The 23,101-nt window shown below is 35.0% G+C and overlaps 1 protein-coding gene across 6 annotated transcripts in view; it reads left to right on the forward strand.

The window, feature by feature from the left end:
* Positions 1-23,101, forward strand: part of RALGAPA1 (Ral GTPase activating protein catalytic subunit alpha 1) — a 221,418-nt gene that overhangs the window by 80,664 nt on the left and 117,653 nt on the right. For all 6 annotated transcript variants that reach the window (XM_079912214.1, XM_079912215.1, XM_079912219.1 and 3 more), the window contains exons 12-16: positions 1,264-1,401; positions 5,320-5,468; positions 8,317-8,446; positions 10,181-10,418; positions 11,635-11,796. In XM_079912214.1, coding sequence (XP_079768340.1) covers positions 1,264-1,401; positions 5,320-5,468; positions 8,317-8,446; positions 10,181-10,418; positions 11,635-11,796 — 817 coding nt within the window. The remainder of the gene's footprint in view (positions 1-1,263; positions 1,402-5,319; positions 5,469-8,316; positions 8,447-10,180; positions 10,419-11,634; positions 11,797-23,101) is intronic.

A 23,101-nucleotide genomic window follows, 5' to 3' on the forward strand; every position in this document is an offset into this window, starting at 1 on the left:
TAGTTACATATTTCAGAAGGCTCATACCAAGCTCAGAGTGGAAGATAGATTGGAGGTCAGTCTGGAGGCAAGGACACTAGTTAGGAAGTATCAGAAGTGAGATAATAAATACCTGATAAAGGACAGTGGCAGTTACAATGGGAATATAAGGGAGAAGACAGATAAATGAGCTCCCTTGGTGGTGAAACCAGTATTTTGATGATTAATTGGGTATGAGGAACGAAAAGGTGTCCCAAGTTTCTTTTTTTTGCAACCAGGGTAGTTGCCATTCGCACATGAATAGGAGAGAAAATAAGTGCGGTGGTGGTGATGGCGGCCAAGGAGGCTATAGGAGTTGGTAGGAAGGGGAGGGCATGGTTATGTAAATTTACTTTTAAGTATCTTGAAGTTGAGGTGCTTGTGGGTCATTCTGGAAGAACTGTTCAGAAGATACCTGATCATAGAAGTATGAAGCTTGAGAGAAAGCTATAGATCAGACCATGGCATATTGTATTGGCTACTCGGACAGCACTGAGTTCCAGTACTGCTTCTGGTAATGAAACAATAGTTTATATTAGACTGCACCTCCCATATATTAAAATTGTATATTAAAAATATATATTAAAATATATATTTAAAAAAAGTATTTGAAGATACTGGTGAGTGACCAAAAGCAGAAAGAAACTAGAGAGAAACTTTAAAAAAGGGATCAACTCTGAGTGAAATTTCTGTTTGACTGAGGGAGCTCCCTAGTCAGCGGGACTTTGACAGCTAAACTCAAGCAGAAAGCTACAGTGTTAGTGGTTTGAAGTAGCAGTATTCATCTATCTTCGGATAACAGGAATTTTACTACTCTTAAGTAGGATAAATAGAAGCTATTTTCTATTGTTTTATTTAAGTCATTTGGATTCTGGCATTTATTTACTTTACAACAGAATTTATCTTTACAAAGCTGTAAATCATATGATCCTATTCTTGAGTGTGTAAATGTATAGAAGGGAGGTTTATACATTAGATAGATAGAAAAATGTCTGTATCTGAAACAATACAATTTTTGGCTGGTCCTTATGGATGATTTGTTTTTACTTTCTTTGTATTTTTGTCAGTGAGAACCTTTTTTACAGTGCACCTATGCGTTGTTTTTGTAGTCAAATAGGGTATGTTCTATTTTGAGAAGATGTTTAGCAGAGGGACCCAGTAGTTTCCAGTTTACTTCTTCAGCTTACTGACTTGTCAGAGCATTCTTAATTGATGAAATATTAAAAACTTGATATTTTGCTTCAGGAAAATGGGACCAGTATTGCCGATCATGTTCGAAATTCCACTTGGGCAAAAAATGGCACCTACCAAGATGTTCTTCATAATGCTTCTGAAGAAGCCATAGAACAAAACATACGAGCTGGTGCCCAAGCAGTTTTGCAGGTAGATCACTTGTTATTTTTTTAAAATAAAATAAAAATCATTAAATATTTCAAATACAAAATTCAGTATTTCAGTGTAATTTTTAAAATGTAATGAACTCACCACCCACATTTATTAATTATCATTATGCCATATTAATTTTGTTTTTCCCTTAACTTTCATTTCACTTCATAATATATTGATAAACACTACATTTTTTTTTCTAGACAGTTTTAAACTTTATATAAATTGTGTCATGGTGTACTGTCATCTGCAACATTTTGCATTAACCATTATGTTTTTGAGATTTGTTGTTGATACATAGCCATAGTTAATTCATTTTAAAGTACTTTGTGATATTACAATTTATGGTTATTTCATATTTATTCCTTTTTTTGTTGATGGTTTTTTGTTTCCAGTTTCTCAGTATTCCAGATAATGCTACATTAAACATGCTATATATGTATTTTTGGGCACATGTGGGAGAATTTCCCTAGGATATATACATAGAAGTGGAATTACTGGGTTGGAGCATTTGTACATTATCAGCTTTACTTTACTGTTATTGCCAAATTGTTCTCCGGCATGGTTATAATAATTTACATTCCGTCTAGTAGTGCTTGTAAGTTCTCATTTCCTTATATCTTCCTCATTACTTGTATAGTCAGATTTTAATTTTTGCTGCTCCTGTGTGTGTGAAATGTTGTCTCATTTTTTCTTAGTTTTTGTTTCCCTGTTTCAATTTGCTTTTCCTTCATCACTACTGAAATTGAGCATCTTTTCTCATGTATGAATGGCCTGTTAATATGCTTTTTCCATTATTCTTTTGGATTGTTTGTCTTTTTGTTACTGATTTTTAGTTCATTATATTCATTCATTTTTTTAAACGATACTGTTTTTGTCAAGGCCACATGTGACCTCCCCATTGTTAAATCGAATGGATGTTTTTCAATCCTAATTTTACTAGAGTTGTCTGGAGCATTCTACAGAGTAGATCATTCCCTCGCTGTTGAAACCCTTCTTTATCTGGCCTTCAGAGTAGCATACCCTCCTGTGTTTCTCCTAACTCACCGGCCTCTTCTCAGATTTTTTTTTTTTTATACTGATTTTTCAATATATTTCTCAACTTTTCATGTTGAAGTGCCCAGGAATCAGCTTTCAGATCTCTTTTCTATGTAAACTTACTCACTTGTTGATCTCATCCATTCCTATGGCTTTAAGTGTCATCTATATACTGCAACTTCTACATTTTATCTCTAGTCTGAGACTTCTTATCTGAACTCTATGAGTCCTGAACTCAAACATTCAAATGCCAAGTTGGCATCTTCACTTGAATATCTAATAGATACCTCAAACTTGACATGTCTAAAACTTGGCTTCTCACCTTGTTCAACAAACATGCTCTTCCTGCAGTTTTCCTCGCTTCATTTGATGGCAGCTGTTTTTCAGTTGCTCAGGCCATCTAATTTCCTATATTTCTTCTATATCTTATATCTAATTTGACGACAAATCCTGTCAACTTTCAGAATGTATGCAGAATCTGACTGCTGTTCCGCACTCACACTACTTCTTGTGTTCAAGCCTCAGTAATCTTTCATCTGGATTATTGCAATAAATTTCTAATTAGTATTCTTGCTTCTGGTCTTGCCCATCCATCATCCTGGTATATTCTCAACACAGTAGCCAGAGGGATCCTGTAAAATGTAAGTCAGATCATGTTATTTTTCTGCTCTGAACCCTCTGGTGGCTTTTCCTTATCACTAAGCATAAAAACAAAGTTCTTCCCAATGGTCTGTCAGGCCTTTACGTCATTGCTCCTCAGAGTGTGGTCCACAGACTAGTGCTGGTCCACAAGGTAATTACAAAATTGAGAGCGAGAGTTTAGAAACTAAGTCATTGAATGTCTCTTGATTCTGATGAAAAGTCTTTTTTTCATTTCCTTTTTTACCTATTCATTTTTTAAATTGTATTTTATAATAGGATTGTTCTGTAAGACTTGGGGGGGAAAACCTGTTCCCTCACCACTGGCAGTGTGAGAAGCTCTGCTTCACATGCTCTGGCTGTTTCTCAACGTATCTCCCACTGCTTTTCCCCTTCCTCACTTCACTCTGTACTTCTTGCTGTTCCTCAGATATGCTAGGCCGGCTCTCACCGGTCCTTTAAACTTGCTTTTCCTTTTCTTTGGAACGGTTTTCTTCCGTGTTGCTACATAATTGAGCTTTGCTTTTCCTTTTTTAAGTCACCCATATTTATATCCATTCTCTGCTCCCTGCCACCTTTGCTTACTGGGTTTCCCGGGACAGTGAGGTGATATTGAGTACCCTTGTCTTGTTCTTGGCTTTTGGCACTGCTTCCAAATGTCTCAGGTTCAGGCAGAACTTTTCAGGTTCAATTGCTGTTATAACATTTGCTGTAGTTCTTGATAAATATTCTTGTTCAGATTAAGGAATTTTACCTTTTTTCTTAGTTTGCTAAATTTAAAAAAAATAATGAATAAGTGCTAAATGCTTTTCTTTATGCATTGTGATGATCCTACTTTTTTCCATTTTAATCTATTGATAGGATATAGTATATTAATAGACTTTTCCAATGTCAAGGCATCCTTACATTTCTGGGGTAAATAACTACTTGGTCATAAAGTATTATATTTTGATCAATTTGAATTGCTGCTGTTTTTTGAAGATTTTTGTCTATATGTTCATAAGTGATATTGGTCTCTTCTTTTCTTATGTAGTCCTTGTCTGTTTTTGATAACTGGATTATTGTTTTATAAAAATAAATTGGGTAGTTTATTTGTCTCTGAAACAGCTTGTGTAAAATAGGGATCATCTACTGGTAAGGCTGGGCAAAACTCTGCCTATAAAGCAGTGTAGGCCTGGTGTTTAGGGATGGATCAGGGATACCTTGATTACCAGTTCACTTTCTTTTATGGTATCGATATATACGTCTTTTGTATTCCTTCTTGAGTCAGTTTTGGCTATTTATGTTTTATCTAAAGAATAATCCATTTTTTTAAATTTTCAATTTTATTGACATAAAGTTATTCACTGAACTATCATTTTAAAATTCTCTACTGGCTATGTAGGTATGTCCGTATTTTATTTCTAATGTTATTTGTGCCTCTTTTTTGCTTTTCTTAGTGTTGTTAGACTTACAGAGTCAGCTCTTTTCCCAATTTTAAAGTTAGCTTAATGTTCTTTTCTCACATGATTTTACAACTGTATTTTGCCATGGAGTTCATCCAGGGGATTTAAATCAGAATTATGGGTGTAGAAGATGTAAATGTCCTAGGTTCACAATAGATGTAATGTTCTGTTCCTCCAAAGCGTCTTTGAAAACCTTTGCACATACCTGTCACCCTTATAACAACTTTCTCCTCAGTAACAAAATACAATTAATGATTTGATTATAATGAATTTAATTAAAGATACATATTGATGAACCCTGATTAGTAGTACTATAATAATATGCAGTCTGTTATTACCAAAACAGATATGCACACATAGTCAATAAACATGAAAAAAGAGAATAGATGGTGTTGAACACCTCATTCAGAAAGTCCATCTTGATTGAGGTATCATCTTTTATCCTAAACGATTTTTAATTTTTATTGTTCTTTTCATTTTATGACGACAATCAGGTGGTTATATTAAAGCGCCCTCACTTTTAAAAAATGCTGTTTTTCACTTGGCTTATTTTTTTCAGGTGCCTACTAGTAATTTTATATTTGTCTAGATAAACATAAAAATAGATTTAATGAGCTTAAATTTCCAATATTAAGCTGGTGGTAGAAGCAGGGTTAGAATTAACCTACAGTCTAACGCTTTTAAGTTTGCTGTAGATCACCTAGTGATCAGCATCTTGAGTTGTTTTCCCTTTGAATAAGTAATTTCCCATTGAAATTCTGTAACGAATCACTAATGATTTCTTTTATCTTAGGTGTTTATTATAAACTCCTCAAACATATTTCTTCTTGAACCTGCAAATGAGATAAAAAATCTTCTGGATGAGCACACAGATATGTGTAAACGAATTCTTAACATTTATCGGTTCATGGTTGTGCAAGTATCAATGGACAAAAAGACTTGGTAAAAATACTTATCTTTTTTTTTTATTGTGTATATGAGCATAGTAAATTCTAGAGGAATAGTGCCTGTGAAGAGGGCTTGTAACAATATTGTACAGGCTTCTATTATTGAATGAATGAGTGAATAAATATAATATTTTATGTAATAATCATGATGACACAGTGGTCTCCTTCACTTTGTCTCAAACATCTTTGATCAAACTGCCACAAGATGCCTTTGTTTATCTTTCTAAAGTGGGCATGTGATGGCCTCCCCCACTGCCCGCCACCCCGAGGAATGAATACTGGCATGCATGTATGAATAAATGAATTTATATGGGTGAATGAATGAATAAGTAAATGACTGAATGTATGAAATGCCTGATTCCTCAACCTGGCATTCAAGGCTTTGTACAGTCAGGCTCCTGAGTATTTTTCTAGCCCTATCTCAAGCCTAAGCTCCACCCTGCAGAATGAGATCCTACCTCCCAGCTTTATCAAATTGCTGTCTCTCGAGCACAATCTGAACTTTTCTTTAGAGTGTCTGATTCCTGTCATCTTTTCCTATTGTTACCATAACTGTCCTTAGATTCTACCTTCCTTTTTCCACATAGCCTTATTTTTTCAGCTCACTTCCTTTCATTCTGTATTTGTACCTCTGTTGTAGATCTTGTCAAAATTGTCTTAGTTCCTAAATTACTTGTAAAATGTCCATTTACCTCACTGAATTGAGATGCCCTGAAAGGTATATATACTGGTTGTCTTGTTTTTATATTTCCTACATTTGTTAACATAGTATCATATATTATTGATACTCTATAAATATTTGTTTAATTGAATGAAAAAAGAGGCCTTTTAGAGAGATGAGAAGAGCCGTTCTGCGGTTTCTGTAAAAATGATACATGTTCATTGTAAAATTCAAACAAAGAAAAGTTTTAAAAAGAAAATAAAAGTTGCCCGATAGCTCACTCTCTAGAGGTAATTATTGTTTGCCCTTTGGTGAACATCTGGTTCACCAAACCACACACACAGTCACATAGTATTATGCCATATGTATGTACCATAATTTTCTTAACTAATCACCTGTTGCTGGATATGTAGTTACTTATTTTGTTGTTGGAGGAGGGAAGGATAATGAACATCCTTGTATGTATGCAATTTTCCTCTTTTGAGTCATTCTTAAAGACTGGGGGTACTTAGTCAAAGAATATGCCTACTTGGTGTTTTGTTACATATGGGAAAATGGTTTTATTTTGAAAAAACTTTTGATTAACATAATATTGATATAGTTACATCTAGAAGTAGTTATTAACTGATTTGGAGCACTTTTTCTGTGTCAGGTATCTTTTTAATCTTTTAACATCTGTTTTCTTTCTTAATCCTTGTAGCACCCTATGAGGTAGATAATTTTACATGGTGATTCTTAGGCACAAAGAGATTAAGTAATTTATCATTGTTCACACAGCATAAATTTGAACTGTGGTCCTACTGACCATTCTTTTGTTAGTCCTTCCCCTTTTTTTCTTTTTATATGCTTTTAATCAATGCTGTTGGTCCAGGTTAAAGTGAGAGACTTGCTATGTGGAACACAATTTTAGAATTTTTAAAAATTTTATAAGTTCCCTTGAAGTCATAGCATTATGAAAGATTTCTCACATATTTACATTGAATTTATAAGACTTTATGAATTAAAATCATTATTGTATTACAAAGTGAAAAGTTATCTAATAATATATGAGTGAATTATGGTTTGACCACAAATCAGAAAGATTTATTTGGAAAACCTATTCTTTATTGAATATGTGGTTGACTTTAAATGGCTTTTCATTTCATATAGTGAAGCTAGAAGCCTAAGGTTACAAACATGTTACCTCTGATTTTTATGAGTTGAATGCATACGTTTGTTTGGTTAATAAATTCAGGATATTTTTCATTGAGTGATACTTTTATATTTAATTCTGCACTTACTTCCCAGAAAAACCATGATATTAGATCTGGGATTTCTTGCTGCCTCTGCCGCATTTCTCACATGGACTGTCCCACATATTGCTATGCCTAGAATGGGCCTGCAAATAAGCCAGAGAGGAGGAGGCTTGATAGACTTAGGTTGTTAGTCTGACTATACGCCCAACTGAAATCCCCTTGTCAGACTTTTTTTTTTTTTTTTGTATGTGGTTGCATCAGTTTTTGAATTATCAGGTGCAAATAAGGTAGTTTTATGGTCTTAATATTAAGCATCTAGGAGGAAGAGGCAAGATAAGGATAATATAATAGGGTTGGCTTGACTTGCAGTACACAAAGAGTATAAAGAATTGAAAGATGGCCAAACGAAAAAGGATGGAAAGAAGCAATAGAGTGATGGTTCTTGATTACTTGTCAGGCTCATTGTGATCTGTTAGCCTTAAAATATCATATAATTTTTGAAATTGAACCTGGTACAATTCTAGATGTGCAGTTGTTCTCCATATTGTAAAGATGGATGAGATGGACAGGTATCAAGGTAGAATTGTATTGTATAGACAGATGAGTGTTCTTCAGACAGCTCCCTAAGGTCACCTATTTGATTTGTGGGGTGGAGGGATGGGAGCAGTCTCCATATTCTCACTCCCAATTCATCAGCTGTTGTATAAATTTTTATTTGGTGAGAGGTATTGTGGCTGAGAAATGGCTTAAAAATGGCTGGGATAGATTTATAAAATGGAATTTTATATTTTAATATTCAAAGAATTCTAAAATTTTGAAAGATATTTGGTATTTGAGTTATTGAAAGGTAATAACATTTTTATAACAAATATTAATTTGAAAGTTATTCATTAACCAAAAGCAAACATATGCAAAAAGGAAACATTAATTAATTTTTTTACTTTAAGGGAACAGATGCTGCTTGTATTGCTCAGAGTCACGGAGTCTGTACTGAAGATGCCGTCACAAGCTTTTCTACAGTTCCAGGGGAAAAAAAATATGACCTTGGCAGGTCGACTTGCAGGACCACTTTTCCAGGCAATAAAAATAAATAAATAAATAGATAAATAGGTGGATAGATATGTATTTTTTCTTAAGACTCATTGAGCCCTGAACTTACTACCTGGGAAGAAAGCTTTAAATCAGAAATCATTTCATATTAAATAATTTTTTGTAGAGCCAAATAAAAGTTGCTTATCTAAATAGACTATTTGCCATACATACAAGCTCACAACCTAATAGAGGAAATATCAATCAGATCTGTGAAAAAAGTGTTAAAACAAGCTGATTATATTTATCTCCTGTGTGGTACACTTACGTATGATTGCAAAAAGCTGCCAGAAGGCTTCATGATAATGGCTTGATTGTTTCTATTATGAGTTTCCTGGTCTCTGGGATTGTTAGAAAAACAAGATTTTAAGTCGTTCTGTAGTAAAGAAAAAGTAGTAAATCACGATTCTTTCTTACCATGCTATTCTGGAAGACTTTATTCTCTTCACGTCTTCATTTGAAGTATCAGTGGTAGTTGATTATATAGGAATTATATGCTGTGTTTTCCACCCTAAGGATAGAGCACTGACTTTAAATGTATTATGGATTATTTGGAAAATAGAAAGCAAAGTAGTATTTTTTTAAAGATGACACATTAAATACAAATACATGGATAAAATGGTTCTTAATGTCAAGGATAAAAGCTATCTCAGCTCCCATTCTTGTCCATTAGTGTAGCCATTCAAATGATTATTTTTTCCCCAGATATGCTGGTTCACCTAAAATTCTGTGATGGTAGTGTATAAGTCTTTGAAACCAGCTACATTTATTATCTAAACTCCTCTTGACTTCATGAGTTCCCCACCCCCACCGCCATGGTTAGAACTAACCCAATGGTGGGCGCTATTGGAAGGTAAAATTTTAGCTTGCTACATGGAATAACTTTTTTGTACTCTGAATGTTTAAAACTAGAATGGAGGACCACTCGTTATTACTATTTTATTTCATAAACTCTGGTCATTTTTATCTTTATATTTAATGTATAAATTTATGTGAATTCCTTAGTAAAATTGGTTGAGTTAAACTTTTGAAAAACTTTTATTTTGTGACTTATTTCTTCAATAGGAGGATTATATCTTTGGTAGAAATCTATAAAGTCTCAGGGGTACAGCCTGGTCAGTAATTTCTGCCCTTTTATGAATAAGTTTTTTATTCTGTGATTGGATTTGTTACAGAACACCTTTAATTCCTCTGGTGTCTTTAAAATGAAATTTAATTTTATCCTTCAGTTTACGTTTAAGTTTTCAAAAACACATTTCAGTAAGTTAAATACATCTCTAGTAACTTTTTTTTGGTTTTAGAATATTCAAATTGTATAGTTAGTGATTCCCATCTTTAATTTGAGAATGTAGGTTTTGTTGTTTTAGTTCAATAACTACTAACTACTCAATAATTTCAACACCTAATAGTGTGGAGACTTTTATGTCTTTTTAAACAACATTTATTTAACATTAACATAATGCAGCATGAAGGGTAGTTAAACTTTAGGGAGATTTCTTTTCAGTTTTGGTAACTTGTCCTAATGCCAGAATGTTGGGAATTGGCAGTTGTTGAAATTTATAGTAGGTACTAATGAGTGTTTGAATTACTTTTATAAGTATTATGTACCAAGAAAGGATATCATGGATATTATATGATTTAAAGTTCTGCTTGTTGGTGTAATTTTTTAATAATTGATTTTGAATATATTTCACTGTTATTTCTGATTATTTGTCTTTATAGACTCTTATAGTTGCCTGGATTAAAGCAAATCTAAATGTGTACATCTCCCGAGAGCTTTGGGATGACTTACTCTCAGTATTGTCATCGTTGACCTATTGGGAAGAGTTAGCCACTGAATGGTCACTGACTATGGAGACACTAACTAAAGTTTTAGCTAGAAATTTATATAGTTTGGATCTAAGTGATTTACCATTGGATAAGCTGAGTGAACAGAAACAAAAAAAGCACAAAGGGAAAGGTAAGAGTTGTTCACAAAGGTGCTCCATATAAATTTGTTTAAATAATTTGGTCTGGGAAAATCAAGCCAGGGAGAGGTGTGAAGGTAAAAGTTGTATTTTCTCTTAATTATTCCCTCCTTAATTTACGCTGAAGGTTAAAAATTTTCAACAGTGAAACATGTAGGTACCTTGTAATTGTTCTTGAAGAGCCTTAAATTCAACAGTAATTTTGATGAGAAATAAAGTATTCTGTACATATCTAGCTAAAGTTACATAAATAATTCAGAATCTTAAATATTTTATTTTTAATAATTAACCAAAATGTGTTATAAAACACTCTTCCTTTTTTTTTTTTTTTTTGCGGGCCTCTCACTGTTGTGGCCTCTCCCGTTGCGGAGCACATGCGCAGGCTCAGTGGCCATGGCTCACGGGCCTAGCCGCTCTGCGGCATGTGGGATCTTCCCAGACCGAGGCACGAACCCGTGTCCCCTGCATCGGCAGGCAGACTCTCAACCACTGCGGCACCAGGGAAGCCCCCTTTTTATCATACACAATTTTTTATTGAAACATAGAAGGTGATTTCATGTTACTCTTATTTAAAAAGAATTGTGTGAGAAATTCTTTTAAAAGCATTTTCTTAGTTTTAACAAAAGCAAACATTCGCTGGATGTGGATTATATACCTGCCTAATGTTAAAAAGCTGGAGAGGGACAGTAACATAGTGATTATATCATAAAAACATGTCCTTATAATTCTGGGTTTGCTAGTATTTTTCACTCTTAATAATTAGTTGCAGTCTAGAGATTACATCTGAGTCACATTTCATACTTAACAATAGTCCAGAGTGCTAAATGTGTGACCAGACTACTTTTTCCTGGACTGTTTATTTTCCAAGTGGCTATTATTGGCAGGTAGAGATAGAGTAACTTCCACCACAGGATCTATTTTGGTTAGCTCATTTTCTATCCTTTTTTGCCTGTCCAAATATTTCACTTCTATATGAAGCAAGTGGGTGGTAGAGGATTTATAATCATTTATTGTTGATATTGTATTTTTAAAAATCTGCCTCAGTTTTGGAACATGAAAATGAAGTTCAGAAAAACCTTATAGTATGCAAGCATTTTATCTAGTTACTTTATGAGTAAACCTAAGAGTCTGAGGCAAAGTGGCACACATAATTCGAAGAGATTATTGATATGGTGACGGTACACTGAGATTGAAAATCTGCATTTCTAGGAGTGGGACATGAATTTCAGAAAGTTTCAGTTGACAAGTCATTTTCTAGAGGATGGAGTCGTGATCAGCCTGGCCAAGCCCCAATGAGACAGAGAAGTGCAACAACCACTGGTTCCCCAGGAACGGAAAAGGCGAGGAGTATAGTACGGCAAAAAACTGTTGGTATGTACTCTTTAAAATCATGAGAATTGTATGGGGCAATACGTTTATAGTCCTTAGTAACAATGTATATAAATACACAGTTTTCTTATCTGTTGGTTTTTGTTGTTAAATGAAAAACTTCCATTGGAAAACCTTTTTTTCAGTAATACTTGGAGTCTGATGACATGCTGTGTTATCACTTTATGCTATTAAGATGTGTCTTACATTATTGTTTTCATGTAGTTTATTTTACTGTTGATATCAATAATTTTAAACCGTTACTTTACAGAATTGAAGAAGTAGAACTCTGATTCACTTTATAGAACTCATGTATTAATTGATATAGTTTCTACTAAGTGAATATACTCATAAACATGGAAAATTAGGTAGCTTATTTTCAGTGCTACAATTATACAATTATATTGGCTTCACAAACTTCCAGTGAGGAATTCATGCTCTCTACTTATAGACAGCTGAGGCCAAGGTGGAGTATACTGCTAGGTTCCTTGCTGCCTTTAACAAGCATGGAAGAAATTTCTATGATGGGAGGAATTTCTGGATGTAGGATCACTCAGCATACTGTGGACCTAGTTACCATCTTATTCCTTTTCCTCTCAGAGATTTATAACTTGGTCTTCATTGTAGTAGAAAGAGTGCTGCAAGGAAAAATGAGGACTTTGTCCTGATCTTTTTTTTCACTCTTTCATCACTAAATAGCTAGATAACCTTGAATAATTTACTGAACTTTCTAGGCGTTATTTACTTCATCTGTATAGTGGGTATGATAATATCTCACATGCCTGAAACAAAATTGCTTGAAGTTACTTCAGGCTTTGCAATCTGTGATTCTGTGGAAGGAGAATTTTCTGTGGGAATATATCTATATTTGATGGTAATCAGTGAAAAACACTACTATTTTAAAGAAATTTAAAAACATTGTTGTAGGACGTGTCTTCTATGAAATGATGTGTTCTAAAGTGTTAAGAATTACAGTTCTAAAGGAAGAAACAAAAGTAGAAAGAGAATAAGGTAATTAAAGATGTTAGAAGAATTAGAAATGTTTAAAATTGTTCAAAAGAATATTTTCACAATTGTCTTCTGCCTATAAAATAACCATAGAATTATATTGATTGTATATGTCAAGCCAGAAGAATGAGAGATTATACACGGAAAAAGGATATTGATGGATAAAAATTAATATAATTTAATTTTGGTATAGAATTACATTTTGAAATTCTTGGGAAGATGTTGATTACATCTGAAATGCCTTTCTTCATTTTATGTTAATGTCAACGTTTATAGAAAATATTTCTATATTGGTTAAGAAGGAATTGTTCTTTTAATTTTAAAATTTTACTTAACTAGAATCTTTTTAAAAAGTTCCATATATATATTTTTCTGATTATAGAAGTAATTTATGCTTAGTGTGGAAAGTAAAGTTTAAGGAAGCATAAAAACATATTAGGTGTCTAATGAGAAGAAATCATTGCTAACATGTTGGCATATTTCTAATCTGTATAAAAGCATGTGTGAGTAAAATACTCATCTTAAAAGTATACCTGACGGATTACTTTCTGATACCTATGTTAAAACAGTCTTGCCTGGCTTGCTCATTGGACTAACCTATCAAATAAAAAGTTAAAGCATTACCACAGCAAAGGAAACCATAAACAAGACAAAAAGACAACCCTCAGAATGGGAGAAAATATTTGCAAATGAAGCAACTGACAAAGGATTAATCTCCAAAATTTACAAGCAGCTCATGCAGCTCAATATCAAAAACACAAACAACCCAATCCAAAAATGGGCAGAAGACCTAAACAGACATTTCTCCAAAGAAGATATACAGATTGCCAACAAACACATGAAAGAATGCTCAACATCATTAATCATTAGAGAAATGCAAATCAAAACTACAATGAGATATCATCTCACACCAGTCAGAATGACTATCATCAAAAAATCTACAAACAATAAATTCTGGAGAGGGTGTGGAGAAAAGGGAACCCTCTTGCACTGTTGGTGGAAATGTAAATTGATACAACCACTATGGAGAACAGTATGGAGGTTCCTTAAAAAACTAAAAATAGAACTGCCATACGACCCAGCAATCCCACTACTGGGCATATACCCTGAGAAAACCATAATTCAAAAAGAGTTCATTGCAGCCCTATTTACAATAGCCAGGACATGGAAGCAGCCTAAGTGTCCATCAACAGATGAATGGATAATGAAGATGTGGCACATATATACAATGGAATATTACTCAGCCATAAGAAGAAACGAAATTGAGTTATTTGTAGTGAGGTGGATGGACCTAGAGTCTGTCATATAGAGTGAAGTAAGTCAGAAAGAGAAAAACAAATACCATATGCTAACACATATATATGGAATCTTAAAAAAAAAAATGATCATGAAGAAACTAGGGGTAGGACGGGAATAAAGATGCAGACCTACTAGAGAATGGACTTGAGGACACAGGGAGGGGGAAGGGTAAGCTAGGACAAAGAGAGAGAGTGGCATGGGCATATATACACTGCCAAATGTAAAACTGATAGGTAGTGGGAAGTAGCCACATAGCACAGGGAGAACAGCTCTGTGCTTTGTGACCACCTAGAGGGGTGGGATAGGGAGGGTGGGAGGGAGGGAGACGCAAGTGGAAAGAGATATGGGGATATGTGTATATGTATAGCTGATCCACTTTGTTATAAAGCAGAAACTAACACACCATCGTAAAGCAATTATACTCCAATAAAGATGTTAAAAAAAAGGTAAAGCATTACAAACTTTGTTTAGAAAGGTAGCTGCATAAAGTTGGAAAATACTAATACTAGAAAATGTTGAACTCCTTGCATCAGATTTCATTACATGTCAGTACCATAATTTAACCTGTATCCTGAAGATGGACTTTTAGTTTATTTCCAATTTTATGCTGTTAAAAATGGTACAGAATATAGTTATGTATATTTCTATACTTTGTGCTTACATGCAGATATGTCTGTAGGTTTAATCTATAGGATTTGGAATTAAATTGCCCTTAAAACAATGAGATACCACTACATATCTATTAGAATGGCTGAAATCCAGAACATTGACAACATGAAATGCTGACAAGAATATGGAGCAACAGTAACTCTCATTGCTCATAGGAATGGTACAGCCACTCTGGATGACAGTTTGGTAGTTTCCTAGAAAACTAAACATACTCTTACCATAGAATCAAACCATCCTTGGCATTTACCCAAGTAAGTTGAAAACGTATGTCCACACAAACATTGGCACTCAAATATTTGAAGCAACTTTATTCATAAACTCGGAATTTATGCCAGGATTTGGGATCAACCAAGATATTCTTAAATAGGTGAATGAATTAACAAACAGTGGTACATCCACACAGTGGAATATTATTCTTTGAATATAAAAAGTGAGCTATCAGGCCATGGAAAAAATACGGAGGAGCTCCAGATGCATATTACTAAGTGAAAGAAGCCAATCTGAAAAGGTTACATACACTATGATTCCAACTATATGATATTCTGGAAAAGGGAAAACTAAAGAGACAATAAAAAGATTACTGATTACCAGGGGTGGAGGTGGGGAGCAGGGCAACAAGGAGGGACGAATAGGTGGAGCACAGGGGGTTTTTAGAGCAGTGAAAGTATTCTGTATGATACTGTAATGGTGCATACATGTTATACATTTGTCAAAAGCCCATAGAATGTACAACACAAAGAGTGATCCCTAATGTAAACTGTGGATTTTGTTAATGACACTGTATCAGTATTAGCTCATCAGTTGTAGAAAATGTACTATACCAATGAAAGATGTCAGTACTTGGGGAAACTCGAGGTGGGAGTGGGAGAAGAAGGGGATATATTGGAACTCTTTGTACTTGCCACCTAATTTTCCTGTAAACCTGAAACTGCTTTTTAAAAATGAAAGTGTACAGGCAGACCTCAGGAGATAAGTGCGGGTTTGGTTTCAGACCACCACAATAAAGCAAATATCCCAATAAAGCGGGTCACACGAATTTTTTGGTTTCCCAGTGCATATAAAGGTTATGTTTACACTATACTGCAGTCTGTTAAGTGTTCAGTAGCATTATGTCTAAAGAAACAATGTTACATACCTTAATTTAAAATATTGCCCCGAAATGCTAACCATGAATCTGAATCTTCAGCACTTCATAGTCTTTTTGCTGGTGGCTGATGACTGATCAGGGTGGTGGTTGCTGAAGGTTGGGGTGGCTGTGACAGTTTCTTAAAGTGAGACCATTAAGGGAGTTCATGGCATTGGTTGACTCTTCCTTTCACAAACGATTTCTCTGTAGTATGCAATGATGTTTTATTGCATTTTACTCACTAGAATTTCTTTCAGAATTGGAGTCAGTCCCCTCAAACCCTACCACAGCTTTATCAACTAAACTTAAATAATACTCTCAATCCTTTGTTCTCATTTCAACAGTCTTCACAGCATCTCCATCAGGAGTAGATTCCACCTCAAGAAACCACTTTCTTTGCTCACTCATAAGAAGAAACTCCTCTTCAAAGTTTTATCTTGAGACTGAGTTTTATCTCAGTCCCATCCTCAGGCTAGTTCTGTTGTGCTTTCTACCACATTTGCAGTTACTTCCTGCACTAAAGTCATCCATGAGGATTGGAATTAACTTCTTCCAAACTTCTGTTAATGTTGACATTTTGACCTCTTCCCATGAGTCACATTGTTCTTAATGGCATCTAGAATGGTTTTCTTGTTTCCAGAAGGTTTTCAGTGTATCTATACTTTGCCCAGATTCATCAGAGGAATCACCATCTATAGCAGCTATAGCCTTACGAAATGTATCGTAAAGAATAAGACTTGAAAGTTGAAATAATTGTTTGATCCATGGGCTGCAGAATGGATGTTGTGTTAGCAGACATGAAAGCAATGTGAATCGCATTGCACATCTCCATCAGAGCTCTTGGGTGACGAGGTGCATTGTCAATGAGCAGTAATATTTTGAAAGGAATCTTTTCTGAGCAATAGGTCTTGACAGTGGGGCTTAAAATATACAGTAAACCATGTTGCAAACAGGTGTGCTGTCATCCAGGCTTTGTTGTTCCAGTGATAGAGCACAGAGTAGACTTAGTGTAATTCTTAAGGGCCCCAGGATTTTCAGAATGGTAAATGGACATTGGCTTCAAATTGAAGTCCCCAGGTGCATTATCCCCTAACAAGAGGGCCAGCCTGTGCTTTGAAGCTTTTAAGCCAGGCATTGACTCCTCCTCTCTAGCTATGAAAGTCCTCGATGGCATCTTCTTCCAATAGATGGCTGTTGTGTCCACATTGAAAATCTGTTGTGTAATGTAGCCACCTTCATTAATGATCTTAGTTAGATCTTTTCGATAGCTTGCTGCAGCTTCTACATCACCACTTGCTGCTTCCACTTGCACTTTTATGTTATGAAGATGGCTTCTTTCCTTAAATCTCATGAACTAACTCTGCTAGCTTCATGCTTTTCTTCTGCAGCTTCCTCACCTCTCTCAGCCTTCCTAGGATTGAAGAGAGTTAGGGCCTGGCTCTGGATTGGGATTTGGCTTAAGAAATCTTGTGGCTGGCTTGATCTTCTTTCCAGACAACTAAAACTTTCCCCATATCAGCAATATGGCTGTTTTGCTTTCTTATCGTTCGCCTTTTCACTGTTAATTTCCTTCAAGAACTTTTCCTCTTTTGCAGTCACAACTTGGCTGTTTGGAGCAAGCAGTCTAGCTTTCAGCCTGTCTTGGCATTTGACATGCCTTCCTCGCTAAACTTAATCATTTCTAGCTTTTGATTTAAAGTGAGAGTCGTGTGACTCTTCCTTTCACTTGAACACTTAGAGACTATTGTAGGGTAATTAACTGAAGTTAGACCAGTTTCAGTGGCTTTACAGAGATTCTCTGATCTAAGCTTTAGATTAGTAAATCCCCAAAATCCCAGGAGCTAATTCATGTAAGTCATTTTCTGTAGCATAGGTTGCGCAGCTGTGAGGCACTTAACAGACTTCCAGGTATGCATAAAGACCTGTTGTACAGTAGCAGATGGAGAGGTGCACTTCTGAAGAATTCATTCAGGATCAGAACACAAACTTACACCATTGTGATAATGGGAGAAGTTCCAAGGGAAATGCCCAAGCTCTTCCTTCAGGTTGGTGGTGAGAAAGAAGGAATAAAAGGAATTGTTATCTCCAAGGAATTATCTAACCCAAGGGAAAAAAATTAAGAAACTTGTAATTCATCTGTGGAATTGAAAATTTGATTCAATTTAGTTTTAAAAGAAATATCTCTAAAAATCACATCTGATTATAACTGTAGGTGGCATTTTACCTTTTGTGTTGATAAGCAGCACTTCAAGTTTTACCTATGGGTTTATGTCTTTGCTCTAAGTTTTAAGAAATGATTACCTTGAAGTCAACATAACTTTTATTTCAAATCGGATTATAAAATTGCTGGTCACTTTCACGAGAGATAGAAGAAGCTAGCAGGAAATCACGAGTAGGGTCAGATTCTGACATTCTGTATATGGTTTCAATTTGAAAATATACCTATCTTTAATACATTATACAGAAAGCCATATACTGAAGGCATGTTGTTGCCTTTTCTTAATATATTCCAACCTTCCATGTTTTGCTGCACATAAATTTACCTGAAAGCTGCTCTTAAAGAATCCTTTATTTTGCCAACATTAATAAATTTGGGGGTTAGGGACTCTCTAATTATCCTTTTCCATTTATAACTCTATGACATACATCTAGTTTTTGGTTAATACTTTTTTTGGTTTTCTCCTCTATATGTTCACGATGAAAACTTTTTTTTTTTCAGATGATTATGCTGTGCTGCCCAAATACAGATACTCATTCAGTAAAGATTTATTGAGCTCATATGTGCCAGGCACCAGAGTTATAAAGATAAGAAGATACAGTTTTTGCCTTTGAAAAGTTAGGAGGCTGACATATAAAACATACAGTCCACTAAAAATAGATTGTAAGCTTTGTAAAAGAAGGAATTCTTGTTTGTTTTGGTAATTGCTGTATTGCTAGTAAGTTAATTATGTGGGAGAGTCTTAAAAGCATCACAGATGATACGACATTTTATGTATGAAGGAGTGTCAAGAAGAAAAGAAGACCAAATGTATTATGAACTCACAGGGCCATGTTGTTGTAAAAGAGCATGAAATCTGTAAGAAACAGTATAAAATTCTGTGTGGCAGCAACGTGGGAGAACAGAAGGAGGAGAAGTTTCCGTGGATATTGCAGCTGGATTGCAAAGGCCTTGTGTGACAGACTAAGGGATTTAGCCATCGGGGAACCAGCTGTTTCTAATAATCAGAAAAATCTAAGATTTCGAATTGATGGTAACATTCAAATATATGTATTTTTTTAATCAATGTCACTATTACACTGGATATTATGCAGTATTATTTCTTTTAAATTCTCCATTCATACATACCTTCATTTATTCAAGAATCTCTAAACTAAAAGTTAAGTTAAAAAATATTTGGGAAGTATAAACTTGATTATTTATTTCTAAGTGTGTCAGAATTTGTCTTTAATTTTGTGAACTGGTTACTTTTAAGAAATTACCAAGTACAACTACAAATGCAATTTTTTTTAAATTCCAGTTTTTAAGTTTTTATCTTCAAAAATTTAATCTTTAAAATTTTTACATAATATGCTTAAGACTTGAATAAGCATAAACATTTTTCTCAATAACTCGATTCTTCATGCTTATTGCAAATTCTATTTTCTGTGTTTTTACTTAAAATTTTAAAATTATACTGTTAAGTTTAATATAAATAGGAGATACTGATTTGATCAAGCATTCTTTTACCAGGAACAAATACTAACCATGAGATTTAATTCTTTAGATTATGAATTACATAAAATTCTCTAAAAAAGACCTATGAGTGACTTTGAAACTTTATTAGGAAAAAGTATGAAAGAAAGAATTTGTTCTTGGAATTCAGCTTCATTAAGAAGAATGGCTCAGAATTGCCTCAGAGTGGCTCAGAGAAATGCCAAATATGGTACCTAAAATTTCTTGGAACTGTTAATATTGGTTCTTTTCAGTGTTTCCATTCGATGAACTTTTCGACCTTTGGTTTTGAGAACATAGTGCTAATTAAAGTGTCTGCTGTTTTTAATGCTATACCATTGTAACTGCTAATAATAAAAAAAAACATTTTCCTGCTTTACACCAAAAGAATTTACATTCAAAATGTCATATGTGTTCTCTAATTTCTTTTCTTACAGCTTGCCAGTATTTGCCGTGCTGAAATGTTTTAATTTAAGATTTCCTTCCTTTGTATCTTTTAGTTTTCTCTGTTGCTGCTTTTTCTGTGACACAAGCCTTTCATTATAGTCACTTCTTTTTTCCTTCCCCACTTCTTTCTTTTCCTTTTTTAAAGCCATGAGAAGCCGATCCATTGGTGAATGTGCTCTGCCATCGGCCTATATACGCAGTGCTAAAAGTGCTCCTGTTCTGATCCATACTTCCAAACCCTTCTTGCCTGATATTGTTCTCACTCCCCTTTCTGATGAGCTTTCAGGTAGTGCCACCTCTGCTAATTTCTGCACCACCTTTTTCACTTTTTAATCCTCTGCTTTCAAATTTTGCTTAATCAAATAAACTCTTCAAAGTTAATTTCTTTGGGGGAGGTGTGGGAAATTGGGAAAGTGGTTGAGCAATCAACATTTTGAGTTGTTTGAACTCTAATGCTATCCTTGCAGTTCATTCTGGAAGTGCTAAGTTTAGTGCTGTGCCAATGACCAATAGTTTGGGTTGTAAATGGTCAGGTTTTTTTCTGTTCATGTTTGATTTTTTCTTCTCAGGTGGTTAAATGAAGTGGTAATGTATATTTATAATGTCATTATTTGACTAACTATATGGTAAATCTTGAATAATGCGTTCTTCATCATCTATAGTAATGGAACTTAAGCCAGGGGAATCAGTAATTGAGAAAAGTACATAATCTAAAAGTTGTTTTGGAATAAATCTTTGGATTTATATTAGATTATAATAGCATATAGAATTCTAAGAACTCAACTCACTTTTAAACCAAATAAAGCAACCATTCTGTGAAGCCCCAATTTCTAAGAAGCCTCAAAACCTGGTTAGCTTTGCACTTCTGCCTCAGGTCCTTGATCTCCAGTATTGAGTTGGTCTGCTCTTTAATAAGGCTTAATTAACATATAATAAAATGCATAGTTCCTGTGTTCAGTTCAGTGAGTTTTGAGAATTGTACACCCCCCCATCATCTTTCACCCCAGACAAAATATAATGTTTCCATTACCCCCAAAATTCCCTAGTGACACTTTCGAGTCAGTCTCTCTCTCACACACACACACACACACACACACACACACACACACACACACACACACTTTGTAATTTGTATCACCATAGATCAGTTTTTTTCTTTTAAAAAATTTTTTTTGTATGACTAAGATCATACAGTGCCTTGTCTTTTAGACTGAAGGAAATTTGTGTTGAATATACAGTTGACCCTTGAACAACGCAGGGGTTAGGGGTGCCGACCTTTCACATTGTCCAAAATCCATGTATAACTTTACAGTGGGCCCTCCATTTCTGTGGTTTCACATGGGCAGATTCAACCAACTGCACGTAGTGTTGTGCTGTACTACATATTTACTTGTAAAACTCCACAAATAAGAGGACCTGCACAGCTCAAAGCCGTGTTGTTCAAGGGTCAACTGTGCTTACTATGCAAAATGTGCTAGCTCAGAGAAAGTTATGGTGCATTCTTGGGTGCTTTCCTATACTCTTCTTAGGAGTATTTCCCTGACGTTGCCACTTTTGGTGAGGTTGCTGGGTTTTTTTTAACAATCTATCTTTGTACCCTCTTAACTTTCTAATTGACCTATAGGCTTATGTGAGGGAAGGTACATTTTTATTAATAATGTTATTTCAGGTGAAATCTCTTTCACCATCCCTAAGATCAGAGATTTCTCCCAAACCAAGAGGAGGTATATAATTCAAAATTAAAAAGGAAAGGGAACTACATAAAAGAAGAAATTGTTCTTCATAGTTTTCTCTCTCCCCCTGCTGTGAGCAGGCTTAATTGAACTCATAATAATGTATTTCCTGGATGCGTCATCTAAGATCAGGAGTTGAGGTTTCTATAACTGTTTCACCAATAAGACAATGAAACTACCCATAGACAATCACTCTAGCTTTTGGTTAGAAGTAGGGTTTTCCAGAAAAATATTTACTTGCTACTCTTGAATAGTTACAGGGTAAAAAGGCACTTCGTTTAATTCCTTTTACGTTTGTTTATTTTAACATACTACGATTTCTAAGAAGTAGCTGTCAGTTTTCAATGTACTCTTTTTTTGTTTTTTGCGGTACGCGGGCCTCTTACTGTTGTGGCCTCTCCCGTTGCGGAGCACAGGCTCCGGACGCACAGGCTCAGCGGCCATGGCTCACGGGCCTAGCGGGCCTAGCGGGCCTAGCCGCTCCGTGGCATGCGGGATCCTCCCGGACTGGGGCACGAACCCGTGTCCCCTGCATCGGCAGGCGGACTCCCAACCACTGCGCCACCAGGGAAGCCCAATGTACTCTATTTTTATCCAGCCCTTTTTTTCTCCTCTAGTATTCTTGGTTAGATGACCATTCAACCTACATTGTTGTGAATGTGATGCTATGTGGTATAGCTATATATAGATAGACTAAACTAGTTGAATAGCTGAATATCGTTGGAGAGTTTTTCTTAAGTTCTGGAGACTATTTCAAGGGCACTGACTTTGTCAGTGACTTTAGTTCTTAACATTAGACTCATCTGATGTTGAACAAATGTTTCTTCCCAGGCTCCTGTCTCAGGTTTTGATATAATATCCTGTGGGTTGCAGGAGTATCTTAGTTTATTTTTTAAAGCTCTGCAGTAGTGCTGGTGTCTGGGCAGGCACATTTTTCCTGTCCTCTCTTCTACACTAGACTGTAGTTTTACACATATGGTAGCCCAGCCTTGCAGTCTTTATTTTCCTGATAAACAAAGAGAAGTCAGAAATCTCAATAATTATTCTTAAGCAAATTAGCTTTTACTGTCAGAAATAATACTTTCATGATAGAAGGGATGTAAAAGAACGTAGGCATGGTGGGCAACTGACTTTTGCAACTGTTTCTTATTATTTTCTAATCAAGAACTCTGGGTGTCTCACCCTGAAATAAAGTTTACAAACCCACTTTCTTCCAGTTAGTTCTCAAAACTGCTAATTTGTTTGCCATATTTGATGCTGTTAGATTCTAGTCTGTCTAGGCCATATTATGTAGACTGCTAAGGTTATTAACAG

This window comes from Stenella coeruleoalba, assembly GCF_951394435.1.
Source record: "Stenella coeruleoalba genome assembly, chromosome: 2".
NCBI lineage: Eukaryota > Metazoa > Chordata > Mammalia > Artiodactyla > Delphinidae > Stenella > Stenella coeruleoalba.